Source organism: Myotis daubentonii, chromosome 4, assembly GCF_963259705.1.
Source record: "Myotis daubentonii chromosome 4, mMyoDau2.1, whole genome shotgun sequence".
NCBI classification, from domain to species: domain Eukaryota; kingdom Metazoa; phylum Chordata; class Mammalia; order Chiroptera; family Vespertilionidae; genus Myotis; species Myotis daubentonii.
The window spans coordinates 75,716,935-75,732,198 of NC_081843.1; the positions used below are offsets into that span (position 1 = coordinate 75,716,935).

General features: G+C 41.1%; 1 protein-coding gene across 1 annotated transcript in view; it reads right to left on the reverse strand.

Moving 5' to 3' along the window:
* Positions 1–15,264, reverse strand: part of IQGAP2 (IQ motif containing GTPase activating protein 2) — a 269,990-nt gene that overhangs the window by 134,117 nt on the left and 120,609 nt on the right. The window contains exon 3 of the mRNA XM_059694287.1: positions 3,219–3,375. Within this exon, the coding sequence (XP_059550270.1) occupies positions 3,219–3,375 (157 nt within the window). The remainder of the gene's footprint in view (positions 1–3,218; positions 3,376–15,264) is intronic.

Genomic DNA, 15,264 nt, shown 5'->3' on the forward strand with positions numbered 1-15,264 from the left:
ATTCTAGCAAATCGTTTCCAGTAGTACATCAGAAAGATCATACACCATGACCAGGTAGGATTTATCCCAGGGATGCAAGGATGGTACAATATCCGCAAATCAATAAACGTGATATATCACATAAACAAATTGAGAGATAAAAATTACATATAAAAGTCATATCAATTGATGCAGAAAAAGCATTTGACAAAATCCAACACCCTTCTTGATAAAAACTCTCAGTAAGGTGGGAATAGAAGGATCATACCTCAACATAATAAAAGTCATATATGACAAACCCACAGCCAACATCATACTCAATGGGCAAAAACTAAAACCATTTCCCCTAAGAACAGGAACAAGACAGGGATGCCCATTCTCACCACTCTTGTTCGACATAGTACTGGAAGTACTAGCCATTGCGATTAGACAAGAAATAAAAGGCATCCAAATTGGAAAAGAAGAAGTAAAACTGTCCTTATTCGCATATTACATGATACTGTACATAGAAAACCCTAAGGACTCCATCAAAAAATTATCAGACTTAATAAATGAATTCAGCAATGTAGCAGGATACAAAATTAACGCCAGGAAATCTATGGCATTTCTATACACCAATAGTGAACTTACAGAAAGAGAGACTAAAAAAGCAATCCCATTTACCATTGCACCAAAAAAAAAAAAAAAAAAAAAAAAGATACCTAGGAATAAACTTAACTAAGGAGGTAAAAGACCTGTACACGGAAAACTACAGGACACTGAAAAAAGAGATAGCATATGACATAAACAGATGGAAGAACATACTGTGTTCATGAATTGGTAGAATCAACATCATGAAAATGTCCATACTACCCAAAGCAATCTATAGATTCAATGCACTCCCCATTAAAATACCAACGGCATATTTCACAGACCTAGAACAAAATTTCCAAAAATTCATCTGGAATAAAAAGAGACCTCGAATAGCTGCAGCAATCCTGAGAAAGAAGAACAAAGTAGGTGGGATCTCAATACCAGATATCAAGCTGTATTACAAAGCCACTGTTCGCAAAACACCCTGCTACTGGCACCAGAACAGACATATAGATCAATGGAATAGAATAGAGAACCCAGAAATCGACCCAAACCACTATGCTCAATTAATATTTGACAAAGGAGGCATGAACATACAATGGAGTCAAGACAGTCTCTTCAATAAATGGTGTTGGGGAAATTGGACAGATACATGCAAAAAAATGAAACTAGACCACCAACTTACACCATACACAAAAATAAACTTAAAATGGATAAAGGACTTAAACACAAGACGGGAAACCATAAAAATATTAGAAGAATCCACAGGCAGCAAAATCTCAGACATATGCCAAAGCAATTTCTTCACTGATACTGCTCCTAGGGCAATGGAAACTAAAGAGAAAACAAATGGGACTACATCAAAATAAAAAGCTTTTGCACAGCAAAAGAAAGCATCAACAAAATGACAAGAAAGCCCACTGCATGGGAGAACATATTTGCAAATGTTATCACCGATAAGGGTTTAATCCCCAACATTTACAGGGAACTCATACAACTTAACAAAAGGAAGATAAACAACCCAATCAAAAAATGGGCAACGGGCCTAAATAGATACTTTTCAAAAGAAGACACAAGGAAGGCCAAGAGATGTATGAAAACATGCTCAAAGTCACAAATTATCCGAGAGATGCAAATCAAAACAACAATGCAGTTCCATCTCACACCTGTCAGAATGGCTATCATCAACAAATCAACAAACGACAAGTGCTGGCGAGGATGCGGAGAAAAAGGAACCCTTGTGCACTGCTGGTGGGAATGCAGACTGGTGCAGCCACTGTGGAGAACAGTATGGAGATTCTTCAAAAAACTAAAAATGGAACTCCCATTTGACCCAGTGATTCCACTTCTAGGAATATATATGCCAAGTAACTAGAAACAACAATCGGAAAGGATATATGCACCCCTATGTTCATAGTGGCACAATTCACCATAGCTAAGATTTGGAATCAGCGTAAGTGCCCATCAGCAGATGAGTGGATTAAAAAACTGTGGTACATCTATACAATGGAATACTACGCTGCGGTAAAAAAGAAGGAATTCTTGCCATTTGCCACAGTATGGATGGAACTGGAGAGCATTATGCTAAGTGAAGTAAGTCAGTCAGAGAAAGAGAAATATCACATGATCTCACTCATTTATGGAATATAATGCACAACATAAACTGATGAACAAAAACAGATCCAGAGACAGAGAAGCATTGATCAGACCGTCAAACCTCAGAGGGAAGGTAGGGGAGGGTGGGGGCAAGGGGGAGAGATCAACCAAAGGACTTGTATGTATGCATATAAGCCTAACCAATAGACCCAGACAACAGGGGGGTGAGGGCATGAGTGAGGGGGGGGTGGGGAGCAATGGGGGAATAAGGACACATATGTAATACCTTAATCAATAAAGAAATTTTTAAAAATGTAGACAGAATAGTGTAATGAATCCCTGTGCACCCATCATCCAACCTTAACAATTATGAACTCATGTCCAGTCTTGAATCATCTATCCAAGTTCCTTCCAATTATTTTGAAACAAATCCTAGATATATTACTTTATCTGTAAATACTTAGACATGTTCTCTATAATATCAGAATTTTTTTTATTGATATACGATTGGTGTTTATTTTGGTTTTATATTCTCCCCCACACGCTGTCTCTAATTAGCTATGAAATAATTCTGAAAACTAGTTGCATACAAAAAGGTGTTTTATTTTGTTTTACATGCCAAGTGGAAAGGAATTCCTACCTGAGTATTTAACATTACTACTCATTTTATCACACTGGCCCTAACTCTTTGAGGCCACAAGTTCAAGTCCCAGCTGGGTACTCTATTCCTTGATAAGAATAAGGGGAGTAATAAAACTGTGTGGTAGTGAAACAAAGGAGGGGTAGAGTGCCCCCCCTTTTACATTTACTGGCGCTAATAAAAATGACCTCCGTGAAGGAATGATGGGGGAGCCCCACAGATCAGAGGTCTCTCAGCCTCAGCCCAGAAATAGAAACGCTTTGCTTTTAAAATTGCTGCTGCCTCAGGAATGATTATTAACAGGCTTCAAAGACCAAGGACGGGACGCCTCCCTCAAAATCCTTGTAGAAACACTAAAAGAAGGGAAAGGAAAGGAAATCCTGGACTTTCACTTTTAGATGGAAACCAAATCCAACTAGATGTCAGTTACCTTATAGCGTGTTTGTTCCACGTCATAGATCTTTTTCTCCGATACCATTTTGGGGGCAAAGAACTTGGCTAACTTTGCCAGGTAAACTCCGTTCCGGAGCCCTTCCTCCAGCTCAGTGGTTGGTGGCAATTCTTCAACTAAACAGACTTCCATCCACCTACAGGGATTAAAAAACACAACAAAACGTTACAGTGGCTCCAGTTGGGTGACTTTCCAAAGTGAAGAGCTGCAGCGTCTCCCTGGGTGTGATGGAGGCAGTAACGAAGGGAACAGCTGTAGGTGTCACAGATGGAAAGAGAAGGAGAGGACTTCCTGGGTGGGGCAGGGTCTCAGAGCACAAGGTGAACAAGGGGTCCAAGCCCAGAGGCTCTGTGCTCACAGCCTGCCAGAGCTTGTCAACTTCACTTTAGTCTGAGTTTTTACTAATTCTCATTTGTACCAAACGGGAAAAAGGCCAAACCATTTTGTATGGGTGGAATGAGTCCTGCTGACATTACAGAAAAAAATAATTCCAGTTAACAAGCCTTTTGCAGACGAGATTCTTAGAGGGGGTTATGCCTCTGGGAGAGCATAATTCAAGGTGCTATGAAACCTGCAATTGCCTCAGGCCAGAAATGACTACCGGGACAGATAGGAAGGGAAAGGAACATTACAATTCAGAAAGCGGACTTGGTCTTCTTTAAAACATACACATTCCTTTTTCTAATACCAGGAACCTACTACATAACCTTTTTGGAAAGATACAGTATTTACCGGGCTCTGAAAAAAATACTTCAGAACAAGATCAGATTAAATCTTAGGACACTGAGCCAGTATTGCAGAGAAGAGAGCACCAAGGTCATTACTGGCTCAAGGACACACAGTGGGAGGGAGCCAGGCCAGTTCCCATTTCACACTGGTGTGCCGAGAATCTGCCAGTTATGAGGATAATGCCATTCCTACCCATGCCCAAGGAACTATATTCCCTACTATAATATCCAAGAGGCAGGTGTACAGGCACTCAGTGGGGGAGCCCCCCACTTCCCTGCAACCGATCCACCAACAAATCATAAACTCCTAGTGTGAGCCCCATACCATATAGCCAGTCCCCCAGAGGATCATTAACACAACAGCGGCCAATCCTATCAAACTTTGGCGGACACGGGAGCACTGTTCTGCAATATTAACAAGTGAGCCCGATCCAAGCAGCAGACCCTGTACAATGTCTGAACTGCCTGTAGCTCTGGACAGCATCTTTTAAAAGCTCAAAGAGCCCCTAATAAGCAAGGAGTATTTACTAACCACTTCTTAGGCACTGTAAAACATGGAATATATGAGAAAAACAAAAACATAAACCCTGCTTTCAAAAAGCATCAAATATTGCAAGGAAAAACCTGAGAATCATATACAAGAGGCAATTATGCTCAATGCTACATGTTGGTTCATAAGAGGAAAAAGTTGGGGAACAGGGTGTGGGGGGTATCACTGGAGTAGTAGGGAAAACACCACAAAGGTGGTGGAATCTCAGTTCGGACTAGAAAAATGAGTATTTGGAAAGGCAGGAGGAACAGCAGAGCCAGGGAGCAGGACAGACTAAGGGCATAAAGGACACATGGCTGCCTCATGGAGAGAACCCAGAGAAGACTTGGGGCCTTTGGGGTTCAAGAGGAGAAAGGAAATGAGGCTGGGCACATACAGGGAAGTTGGGCCTGGAGGAGGGAGCACCGTAAGAGAAGTGTTGATATTCGCTGCCACAGGAAGCAGAGCTCCTGCAGCTTGGGAACAGAGGGGCGACATGCTGACAGGGGTAATTAGAGAAAATTAATCTTGTGCGCTGGATGTCCCAGAGACAAAGCGCTCTGTCAGGCTTTCCCCACTGTGAGAAACTGGGGGACGAGATTAGACAGGAAGAAACGGGGAGGAGACCAAGAAACACTTCAAGGAAACAGTAACAGGACTTGGTGACAGCTCAGAGAAGGGGGTAGAAGGAAAAGAAACATTACCAGCCAGGGAAAGGGGCCTGTGTGAAGGGAGCTCTCTACACCACGGTTCAGTCCACCGTGATTCCCCGAGCATTCCCTAACTGCCCTGGTCCAGTTTTCTCTTCTGCTAAAGTGGGGGAGAGTGAGAAGGCTGGGATGGTGCCCCAGCTCTAACATTCTAGCAAGACTATGAGACTGGAAGAGCAGAACAGGTAAAAGGAGATGACGAACTTGGCTTTCATGTATCATACACAAGGTAAATAAGGGATGTTTGGTTTATATGAGCCTTGTTTCAAATAAACTGAAGTAAGACTGCCATAGACTTGAAAATTTTAAAAACAATTAAGAATCAATAATGTTGCCTTTTTAATAAAAATCTGGTCAAGTTAAAAGCCACTGCACTAGACTGAGTTTCTAATCTAACTCCACTACAAATTATAGCATTAACAATGTATTTTCAAACAATTATCTTAAAAATTTTAGGAAATTGTCTTTTTTACACAGCAATATATAATTGCTTTATAACAATCCTGTAATTGGGGTATAAGCATGAGGAGTGGGGGACAGGTAAACGGACACTTGGTAGCAGCATTCGGGGGAGATAAGTTATTAATTAGAAGCCAGGGGCTGGAAACTAAAATACCAACAACACGGAAGTATGATGATTTAGACGTGGACTTGTTAAAAAAAAAAAAAGACAATCACATTTATTTTTGTTTATATTAGAATACACATGCAGTTGGCTTCAAATACCAATGACACCAAAAAACGTAGGTTAGCTACAGCCTATCCTATAGCCTATATATTAAAAGGATAATATGCAAATCGAACGAACAGCAGAATGACCGGTCGCTATGATGTGCACTGACCACCAGGGGGCAGATGCTCAACGCAAGTGCTGCCCCCTGGTGGTCAGTGCGCTCCCACAGGAGGAGCACTGCTCATCCAGAAGCTGGGCTCACAGCTGGCAAGCACAGCGGCAGTGGCAGGAGCCACTCCCGCCTACGCAGCAGCACTAAGGATGTTCGACTGATGGACATCCCCCGAGGGCTCTCCGACTGTGAAAGGGCACAGGCCAGGCTGAGGCTCCCCCCCGCCCCCCCCCCAGTGCACGAATGTTGTGCACGGGCACCTCTAGTTTAGAATATAGCCATTGCTAATGCTTGACAGTACGAACTGCTCCAAGGCAAAAAGCATCTTTTTCTTTATAATCCCTTGTGCCTGCCAACATGGTTACATACAGCAGGCACCTAATAAATTGTTATTAAATAAAGGATTCTGCCTACGTAAGAAAAATGTTTCAAGCATCACAGTTAAAATCTTTTAGGATGTGGCCAAGGATTTGTAAATGCAGCATTTTTCAACTTTAGACACCAACAGAGATACCTTTTCACTGCCTTGAAAGTCAAAACATGATGTTATTATCATCAATGATAACTAGTACTTATTAAGTACTATTTTGTGCTAGGACTGGGATTTAATATTTTATGGGGATTAATCCTTAAGAGCACCCCAAAAGGAAAAAGTATTGTTAGGGTCACCATTTACAGATAATCTGAGGCTCAGAAAAGCCCAAGGCCACATATCTAGTAATTGACAAATATAAAAAAACTGCCAGGGGCTTCTGCTCCTCCTATTTTAACTTAAATATATATATTTCAGAGAGAGGAAGGGGGAGGGAGAGATAGATAGAAACATCAATAGTGAGAGAGAATCATTGATCAGCTGCCTCCTGTATACCCCCTACTGGAGATGGAGCCTGCAACCCAGGCATGTGCCCTGACCAGGAATTGAACCAGTGACCTCCTGGTTCATGGGTCAACACTCAACCAGCCATACTGGCCGGGCTCCAATTTCAACTTTTAACTTCTCACAACTCAAGAAACAGAAGAACGAATCCTCCAGTCCAGTCCTACAGCCCCATGTAAAACAAAAGTGATAACAAACACTCCAGTCTACTCCCGGAGCAGCAGTAGGAGTTCCATAGTTTGGAGATATCACTCTTCTAATGTAAGGTCAGAGGGTAGTATAGTCACTCTCAGAGTTGAGTAAATTTCCTGGGTTTCTTATTTTCTTTTTTTACAAGTTCCTCCTTGTCACTTCTTTGCTATCTACCCTGCAACAGTAAATGGCCTGCACTGCCTCAGTGGGTGCTGTTGCAAGCAGTAGTTAGACATGGGAAGCTTAGCGCTGACCCAGATATAGGCACCTCCTCAAGACCTCCTGCAAACCGAGACAGGATTGCAAAGAGTCTTCGCAATAAGGTTACATGAGAAAGAATTAAACTCCTACCAACATCAACCTCAGTAGCTCATCTGTTAACACAAACCAATAAAAACTCCAAGTGTGGTTTTTATGGTCGGTTGGGGTCAAGCTTCCTACAGCAGTCACAGTGTAGAGACACCTGGCCTGATGTTCAGGAAGTCTGGCTCTGTGGTCCCCAGCTTACTGTACTGGGACGGGTCACTTGAAACCCTGGGCATTCAGTTCAGTCCGTGAGTCTAAAATTATAATGGAATTCAATGACAGTGCAATTATGTAACATGATTTTGTTTTGTTTATTAACAATTTTATAAAGAAATAATCCACACACCATACACTCACCCATTTAAGCTGTACAATGCAATGATTTCTTAGCACAGTCACAGGGTTGTGAGACCATCACTATTCCCAGTTTTAGAACATTTTCATCACTCCAAAAGGAAACCCATTACTCATTCGCAGTCACATCCCATTCACCCACAGATTCCCAATCCACTAAATCTTTCTTTCTATGAATTGCCTTTTGGATATTTCATATAAATGGAATCACACAGATAGACATTTGCTATCTCAGGTGGCCTTTTGTGACTAGCTTCTTTTACTTACCACAATGTTTTCAAGGTCCATCTAAGGTATAGGATGTGTTAGTACTGCATTCCTTTTTATTGCTGAATAATATTCCACTACATAGGGATATTCCATTTTATTTATCCATTTATCAGTTATTTTATCAATATATGGGTTTTCCCCGCTTTCTGGCTAGTATAATATTGCTTAAACATTAGTATAGAAGTTTTTGCATGGACATATGTGCTCATTTCTCTTGGGTATATACCTAGAAGTAGGATGTTTGATCTTTTTAGGAACATCCAGACTATTTCCCAAAGCAGCTTCAATATTTTATATTCCCACCAGTAGTGTATGAGGATTCCAATCTCCCTACCTCCTTGCCAACAATTAGCTGTCTTTTTTTTTTTTATTATTATAGCTGTTCTAGTAGATGTTTTGATTTTCATTTCCCTAATGGCTAATGATACTGAGTATCTTTGTATGTGCTATGGTCCTTTTGCATATCTTCTATAGACAAATGTCTATTCAAATCCATTGCTCACATTTTAGTTGGGTTGTATTTTTACAATCGATTATAAGAGGTTTTTATATACTCTATGTAAAAGCCCCTTATCAGATATATGATTTGAAAATTTCTCCATTATGTGTGTTGGCTTATCACTTTCTTGATGGTATCTTTTGAGGTACAAAAAAGTCTTAATTTGACAAAGTCCCACTTATCTATTCTTTTGTTGTTTGTACTTTTGGTGTCAAAGTTAGAAACCACTGCATAACTAAAGTTCACAGATATTTACCTATGCTTTCTTCTAAGAGCTTTACTGTTATACTGTTAACTGTTATACTTAAGCCCTCTATCCAATTTGAGTTATTTTTTGTATATGGTGAGAGATAAGAGTCCAAATTCACTCTTTTGCATGTGGATATCCAGTTGTCCCAGCACAGCACCACTTGTTAAGAATACTTCATCCCACTGAATTGTCTTGGCGCCCTTGTTGAAAATCAATGGACTGCAAATGTGAAAAGATATTTCTAGACTCTCAATTCTATCCCAATGATCCATATGTCTATGAATTATGTATGATAGTACATAAAGTAGGAATACATAAAATCACGCTGGAAAGACTTCATATGTCATCAAAAGCCCATCTTCAGATTTGACCCCAAAATCCACAGGAATGAAAACCAGAATTTGCTGTGTGTGTCCTCCTGTTGACCTTGCATTTACTGCTTCTTCCCTATTCTTTCTATTGATCACTCCTACTGAACCACAGCACCGATATGTACTGTCTAACCCCAAACAAAAGTCAAAGTCATTTCATATGAGCATCTTAACGGTCATTGCAGGACACCTTCCTCCCCTCTCCTGGGGCTACTTTCCTATCAGTATTGCAAGTTTTCTCTTCTCTCCGCGGGGAAAATTTGGATCACTTTCCAGGCACAGAGAAACAAAATGGAGGTAAAAGAAATTTCCTTTTTACCATTCAAGCAGTCTGTCTTCAATCATCGCCATCGCCCCCCCCCCCTTTTTTTGGGTTGAGGTAGTTTCCATAAGTAGCTCTATGTGTGAAAGTACAAGGTCTGATCCAAGTGAGACTGGGAGAAGAAGGAGAAGGGCGAGGATGCTGGGAGAAGGATGAAGGGGAGAAAAAGGTGAAATTTTTCCAATTTTAGCTTTAGGCCAAAAAGAAAAATAATTAATGTCATTTTGTCTCACAAGAGATAACAAAACCAAACTCATGAAAATCCCAAGACAAACGATCCATGCTTGTATGCTACTTTGTGCCTTGCAGAGCATATGAAAGTTGTTTCACGGAGACATTTGCTATCTCAGTTGTTATTCAGGAAATCACCAACTATAAATCTTGGTCTCTATCATACAGCGCCGTATGGAATAAATGTCCCGAAAGTAGAACTGTTGGCCAGAACCCAGAAAGTGTGTATTTTTCTGCACAAAACCCTGTTTTAATGCAGTGCCCTGTTCCATGAACTTTCAAGTGTTACAAGTCAATTTCTCTCCCTAAATGTTTTGAAAATCAGCATATGCAATATTTTACAAAAGAAAAAAAAAAAGACCAGATATTTTTATACATACAGTGTAATTGGTCACCCTTTGTGTCACTAGATGGTAAAATGTCAGGAGGACTACATTAAGTTCTCACAGGAAACGTTTTTCATTCCCAGAGGCTGCTGCAAAAATGTCACCATATTAGCTTAGGGGAGCAGAGATGCAGGAGAACACACACTGCATCACTGAGTGGACATCCTCAGGTCCCCATCCTTCTCTCATACAAAACTTATTTGGTTCAGTATAAGAAAATGGCATGAAATATGAAAATGATGCTAATTATTTTCCTTAAAATACAGACACATAATACCACGAAAAGAATCAATATATGACTCCAAGACCTAACAGGAATGGAGCAGACTTCTGAGGACTTATTTCTCGTTAGGAGGTGATGATAGAGCAGAATATGTTGAGTTTGGCAAGCATTTCCCAACCTGCGTCCACAGAATGCTGGCTCAGTGAGATGCTAACAGTGTCCTGGGGAAGGGTGGGGAGAAGGAGGCCAAGTAAGTTTAGAAAATACTACCTCCTATATCCCCTCTTGAGGACTCATAAGTTGTATTAGCATCCTAAAAGCTCAGAGAATTCCTGAAGTAGGGAACCAAGTTCAGTTTCTCTTAACCCAAAGTCTCCCCAATGTTTTGACCACAGAACTTCATTCCTCCAGAATACCCGGTTGGTAACATTTCGTATAATCAAATGGCAGGGAACTGACAGGGGCAACACAATTTGGTGACTGAAATCACAGCATCTGGGGTTATTCTTTCTGGATTCAAAGTGTAGTTCTAGCACAATACTGGTGATTCCTCTGCAAAATAAGGATATTTTAAGTATGCGCCCGTGGAGGGCTGTTGGAAGGAGTAAATGAGAATCTGTGTAAAATGTTCAGCACTGTGCCCGGCACTGAGTAAGAACCCAGCAACCACGATGATTAGCATGTCTCCGAGTGTGAACCTGGCCTAGCCCCTCACCAGATGTGTAACCATGACATACTAACCAGTTATTCCAGTTAATACCTTTGAGCATCTGGTACTTTCCAGACACTGTTGTGAGTGGTGCACCAGGCAGCACCCCTAAGTTTACTGAGCAGCAAGTTTCAGATTCTCATCGATGTTAGGGTGCCACTAGTTCAAAGTGCTTCCGGGAATAAAATGACCCAGTACCAGTGTAGGACCCAGCAGACAGCTGGCCCCCTGATATCACTCATGTGGTTCCCTTCTTTTTAAAGGAACAAATTTTTCAAAGAATCTTTTTGGGTGAGAAACTTTTTAAAGATGGATATGTAAAGCATCCTTAGCCATGGGATGAGGAAAAAAGAGAAATAAGCTGAATGGCCTGAGGCACCTGAAATATAAGAAAGCCTGCAAACTTTGTAGCACAATTAGTAATAGGTCTAATTAATTCTTGAAAATTTTGAAATAAATTTTGAAAAACATCGAAAATGTTTCACAGTATTCACTGTTGCTCAAATACATGCTCTATTCATAATTCTTCCTAACTCCAGGAGCCAATTAGATACTTACTGTACTTCTAATTAGGTTTGGCCCAACGAATCATCTACCTGGGATGTATTATACTATTACAAGATACCTGGGGAGACAACTGGCTTAACATATACAAACCACAAAAGAATACATTTGCATGTGCTAAAATTTCTAGATAGGCAGACATTGCATAAAGCAATGAGCCTAGAGAATAAAACAATTTTTTAAAAAACCAAACAAACATGTACTTATTTTTAATGTTAAGCAAAAGCTGGTCTTAAGCTTCAACATTTGGTTGGGAGAGAAAAAAAGGGAGAGACAATATTTAATGTGTTCCATATCATGGATATCTTAGATGACTTGGTTTAAGTGTTAAATACTTAATAGTGCTTTAATAACACTTAAAGTCTTTTTCTGAAATTACACTCATATACTGGAAAAAAAAAAAACCCAAAAAGCTAAGAATATACAGGCTAGTCGACACCTAAGTGATGATTGAAGAAATATACACGTCTGAAGGGAAATGCTTACATAGGAAAACAGTCTTGGAGTGTCCAAGACTCTTGGATCCAGGTGAGGATCCAACACTCTTGGATCCAGGTGAGGATGAGAATCCTCCGTATTCCGCCCTCTGCTGGTGTATTATATATGCGCCTATATATGTGCCTGTAGTTCTCAGCGACACAGCATCTCAGCGACAGACTATTGGAACAGTTATAAACTGTTGGTACAAACTTTCTGGAAAACACTCTGATGATGTAACAGTAAAAAAATCACTGTACACCTATTACGTTTAGGGCATGGTATTATATAAAGTTCTATTTACTCTTCTCATAACCCTATGAGTTAGCATCTTCCTTTAGAAAAATAAGGAGCCAGATACCAAAGATGAAATATCTTGTCTAAGCTCATGTATAAGTGAAAAAAAGCATGATTTGAACCCAAATAGCACTCTTAACTCTGCCCATTAACCACCATACTCTACTGCTTCTTGAAAGAACACATTAGGAAACTTAAAATACAAGCTAGATAGTTTCCTTTGTGAATATAGCTTAATAAACACAGCTATGGCTGAAGATTTTTGTGTAAAAGTAAAACTGGAAACCACCAAAGTGTCTAAGAAAATCCTGTTTATCTATTGGATAGAATGTCATACAGTCACTTGAGCTATTTTCATAGAATACTCAAGAAGATGGAAAATATACTTGTGGTAAATTAAGAGAAAAGAATGGGATACAAAATTATAGAAGAAGATAATTTTATTTTTAAAATTATATGTATTTAAATTAATGTACACAGACTGAAAAACATGTAGCAAAAAATGTTAACAGTGGTTTTCCTGGTGAAGTTCTTCACTGTATTGGTGAAACTCTTCATCTGGTCCTGTTTCATAATTTTTTATCATAAGCAAGTATTATTTTCAATAATATAAATTAATGAAATCCAGGACCAGCAGGTAAGCTGAGGTTTTAATGCAGGCTGTCCCCTCACAGCACACCTGTCCTCCACACGCCATTCTGCTAGGACAAATTCTTCAAGATGAATGTGACGAACAGGGCATAAGCTCACTTCCTAGGAATGGTCACTTCTTAAGCAGAAACGCACAGGGAAGCCCTTTCTCAAAGCAGAATAAGCCAGGCTGATCTTCACAGATGATGCTTTTCCCAAGGGAGCCGCGCCTGTGCCTTAACACAGGATGCAGTGAACATCCTCGTTGGGACTGGCTGAAGGGGCTGCTGGCCCTTTCAGAGCTATCTGTGGGGTGCAGCTGAGCACTGGACTCCGGGTCCCAAAAACCCTGGCTTCAAACTTGGTTCTGCAACTTTTAAGTTGTGATGACTGCGGCATGCAACCATCAACCTGGGCCGCAATCTTGCCCTTTTGGAAATTGGGTACAACACAGCTACCCCACAGGGATGTCCTGAGGGTGAAAACAGATACCATGTGTGGAGTCACCTGGTTGCAGGTGTTCAAGAAACAACTGTTCACAAATAGGAAGAAAATGAATTGGGCAGGAGAGCGTCAGTTTAAAGAGTAAGGCTCCAACAGCAGCATGGTCACGGTCACACTGACATGAACGTGTAAGGTCCAAAGTCCTCAGGGTGGAGACTGTGGGGCATAGGACCCTGTGCAGGACAACCAGCAGGCCACAGTGCCTTGGAGTGGGCTCGGTCCACCTGGCTTCCCTAGAACTTACTAAGGAGGTGGTGGGTGGAGTGGGGGGGGGGGGGGCGGTGGCAAGACAGTAACGTTCAATTGCAGTGCAAAGCACTTTCTGTTTGACAAGGTAACCACGAGCTGGGGTGCAGGAAAAAAGTGAAGAAGAATGAACCGAAAGTCGTTGGCAGCAGTTTCCTGGCAAACCAACCCTCATCTGAGGCTTCTGCATGAATTCTGACCTAAATAACAACGGAGGGCTTGATGAGGCAGATTCTCCTTCCTGGGTTTGTGCACATGATCTAACCACAGAGTAATCACTGTTCTTGCACTTTTACACATTTATTTGCCCAACAGAGGCAAGAAAATGAAAGCAGCAAGCTTAATAAGACCATGGTAAAGTCACTAATTTGCCACGACTCCTTCCTACCCCTAACCCAATATTCAATATGGAATAGGTAAATAATGAACATTCTGGAACACCAGGAGAATGCCATAGCTAAAGCCAGGGCATATTTCAAAATATAAGCAACCCAACCGGGCACAAGCTGTATCCAGCATGGATTTCCTTCCTTCTTTTCCACCCCTTAAACTATAGGTATCTTGTGCTGAAAGGCGATCCTTTCCTGGAAATGGGGAATTAGAAAGAGATAGGAAGACTGATTTTTTTAGAGTCTAAAAGATCAAAAGAGCTCTCAGCAGGTAGTAGTGAAGTAACATCAGGAGAAGACACTACTGGAAAGTTTAACTATGAGAAATGTCATTTCAGTACCATATCAAGAGCCCCTTCCTCTCTACCTCCATCTTTTGCCCAGCCCTTATTGGTTCCCCCACTCCCACTACCAGCTGTACCGAGAAAGTGACAAACGAGGACTCACTGGATGCCATCAATCATTGTCACTAAGAGGAAAATGAAAAGAACCCAACATATGTTCTCGCAAATGCCTCCCACTCTCCACTCCCACTCCTCCTCCTCTCCACCGGCACACAATCTTTAGAAGCAGCAAGCCACGTTTTAATAGCCCTTCAGTGGAAATTGATGACGAGCAGATAGTAGAAGCAGCCCAAGTACCATTCTTTTCCATATGCGTGTCCATATTTACAGTTCACAGTTCACACATGACCCGGGTCAGACCGGAGCAGGGCTGCACACCAACCGGCTCCTGCCCACCCAGACCACAGTGAGTGGAAGGACAGATGAGTAAACCAGCGCTGCACGCATGTCAGGAGGGATGCGGACTAGGAAGGATGCACAACATAGGTAGCAGATGGTACACTCTGCCACTTGTTCTGGGGACAGCAAACAGGAGTTCCTTGTTTCTCTGCTGACCACTGACAATTGGTAAATCGATTCCTATGGCAACAGCTCTAAGTATAACACTCTAAAAAGAAAAGAAGGCTGCTTTAAGTGAAAGACACTTGCATTCGTTTCTGGGAATATAGTGAGGGGCAACTTGTATCATAAGCCATTGAATAATTTCTCTGTTTAACTCCATCATCCCCTAGTGCACATCTATTCTGGCTAAATAATATAAGAGGAAAACACA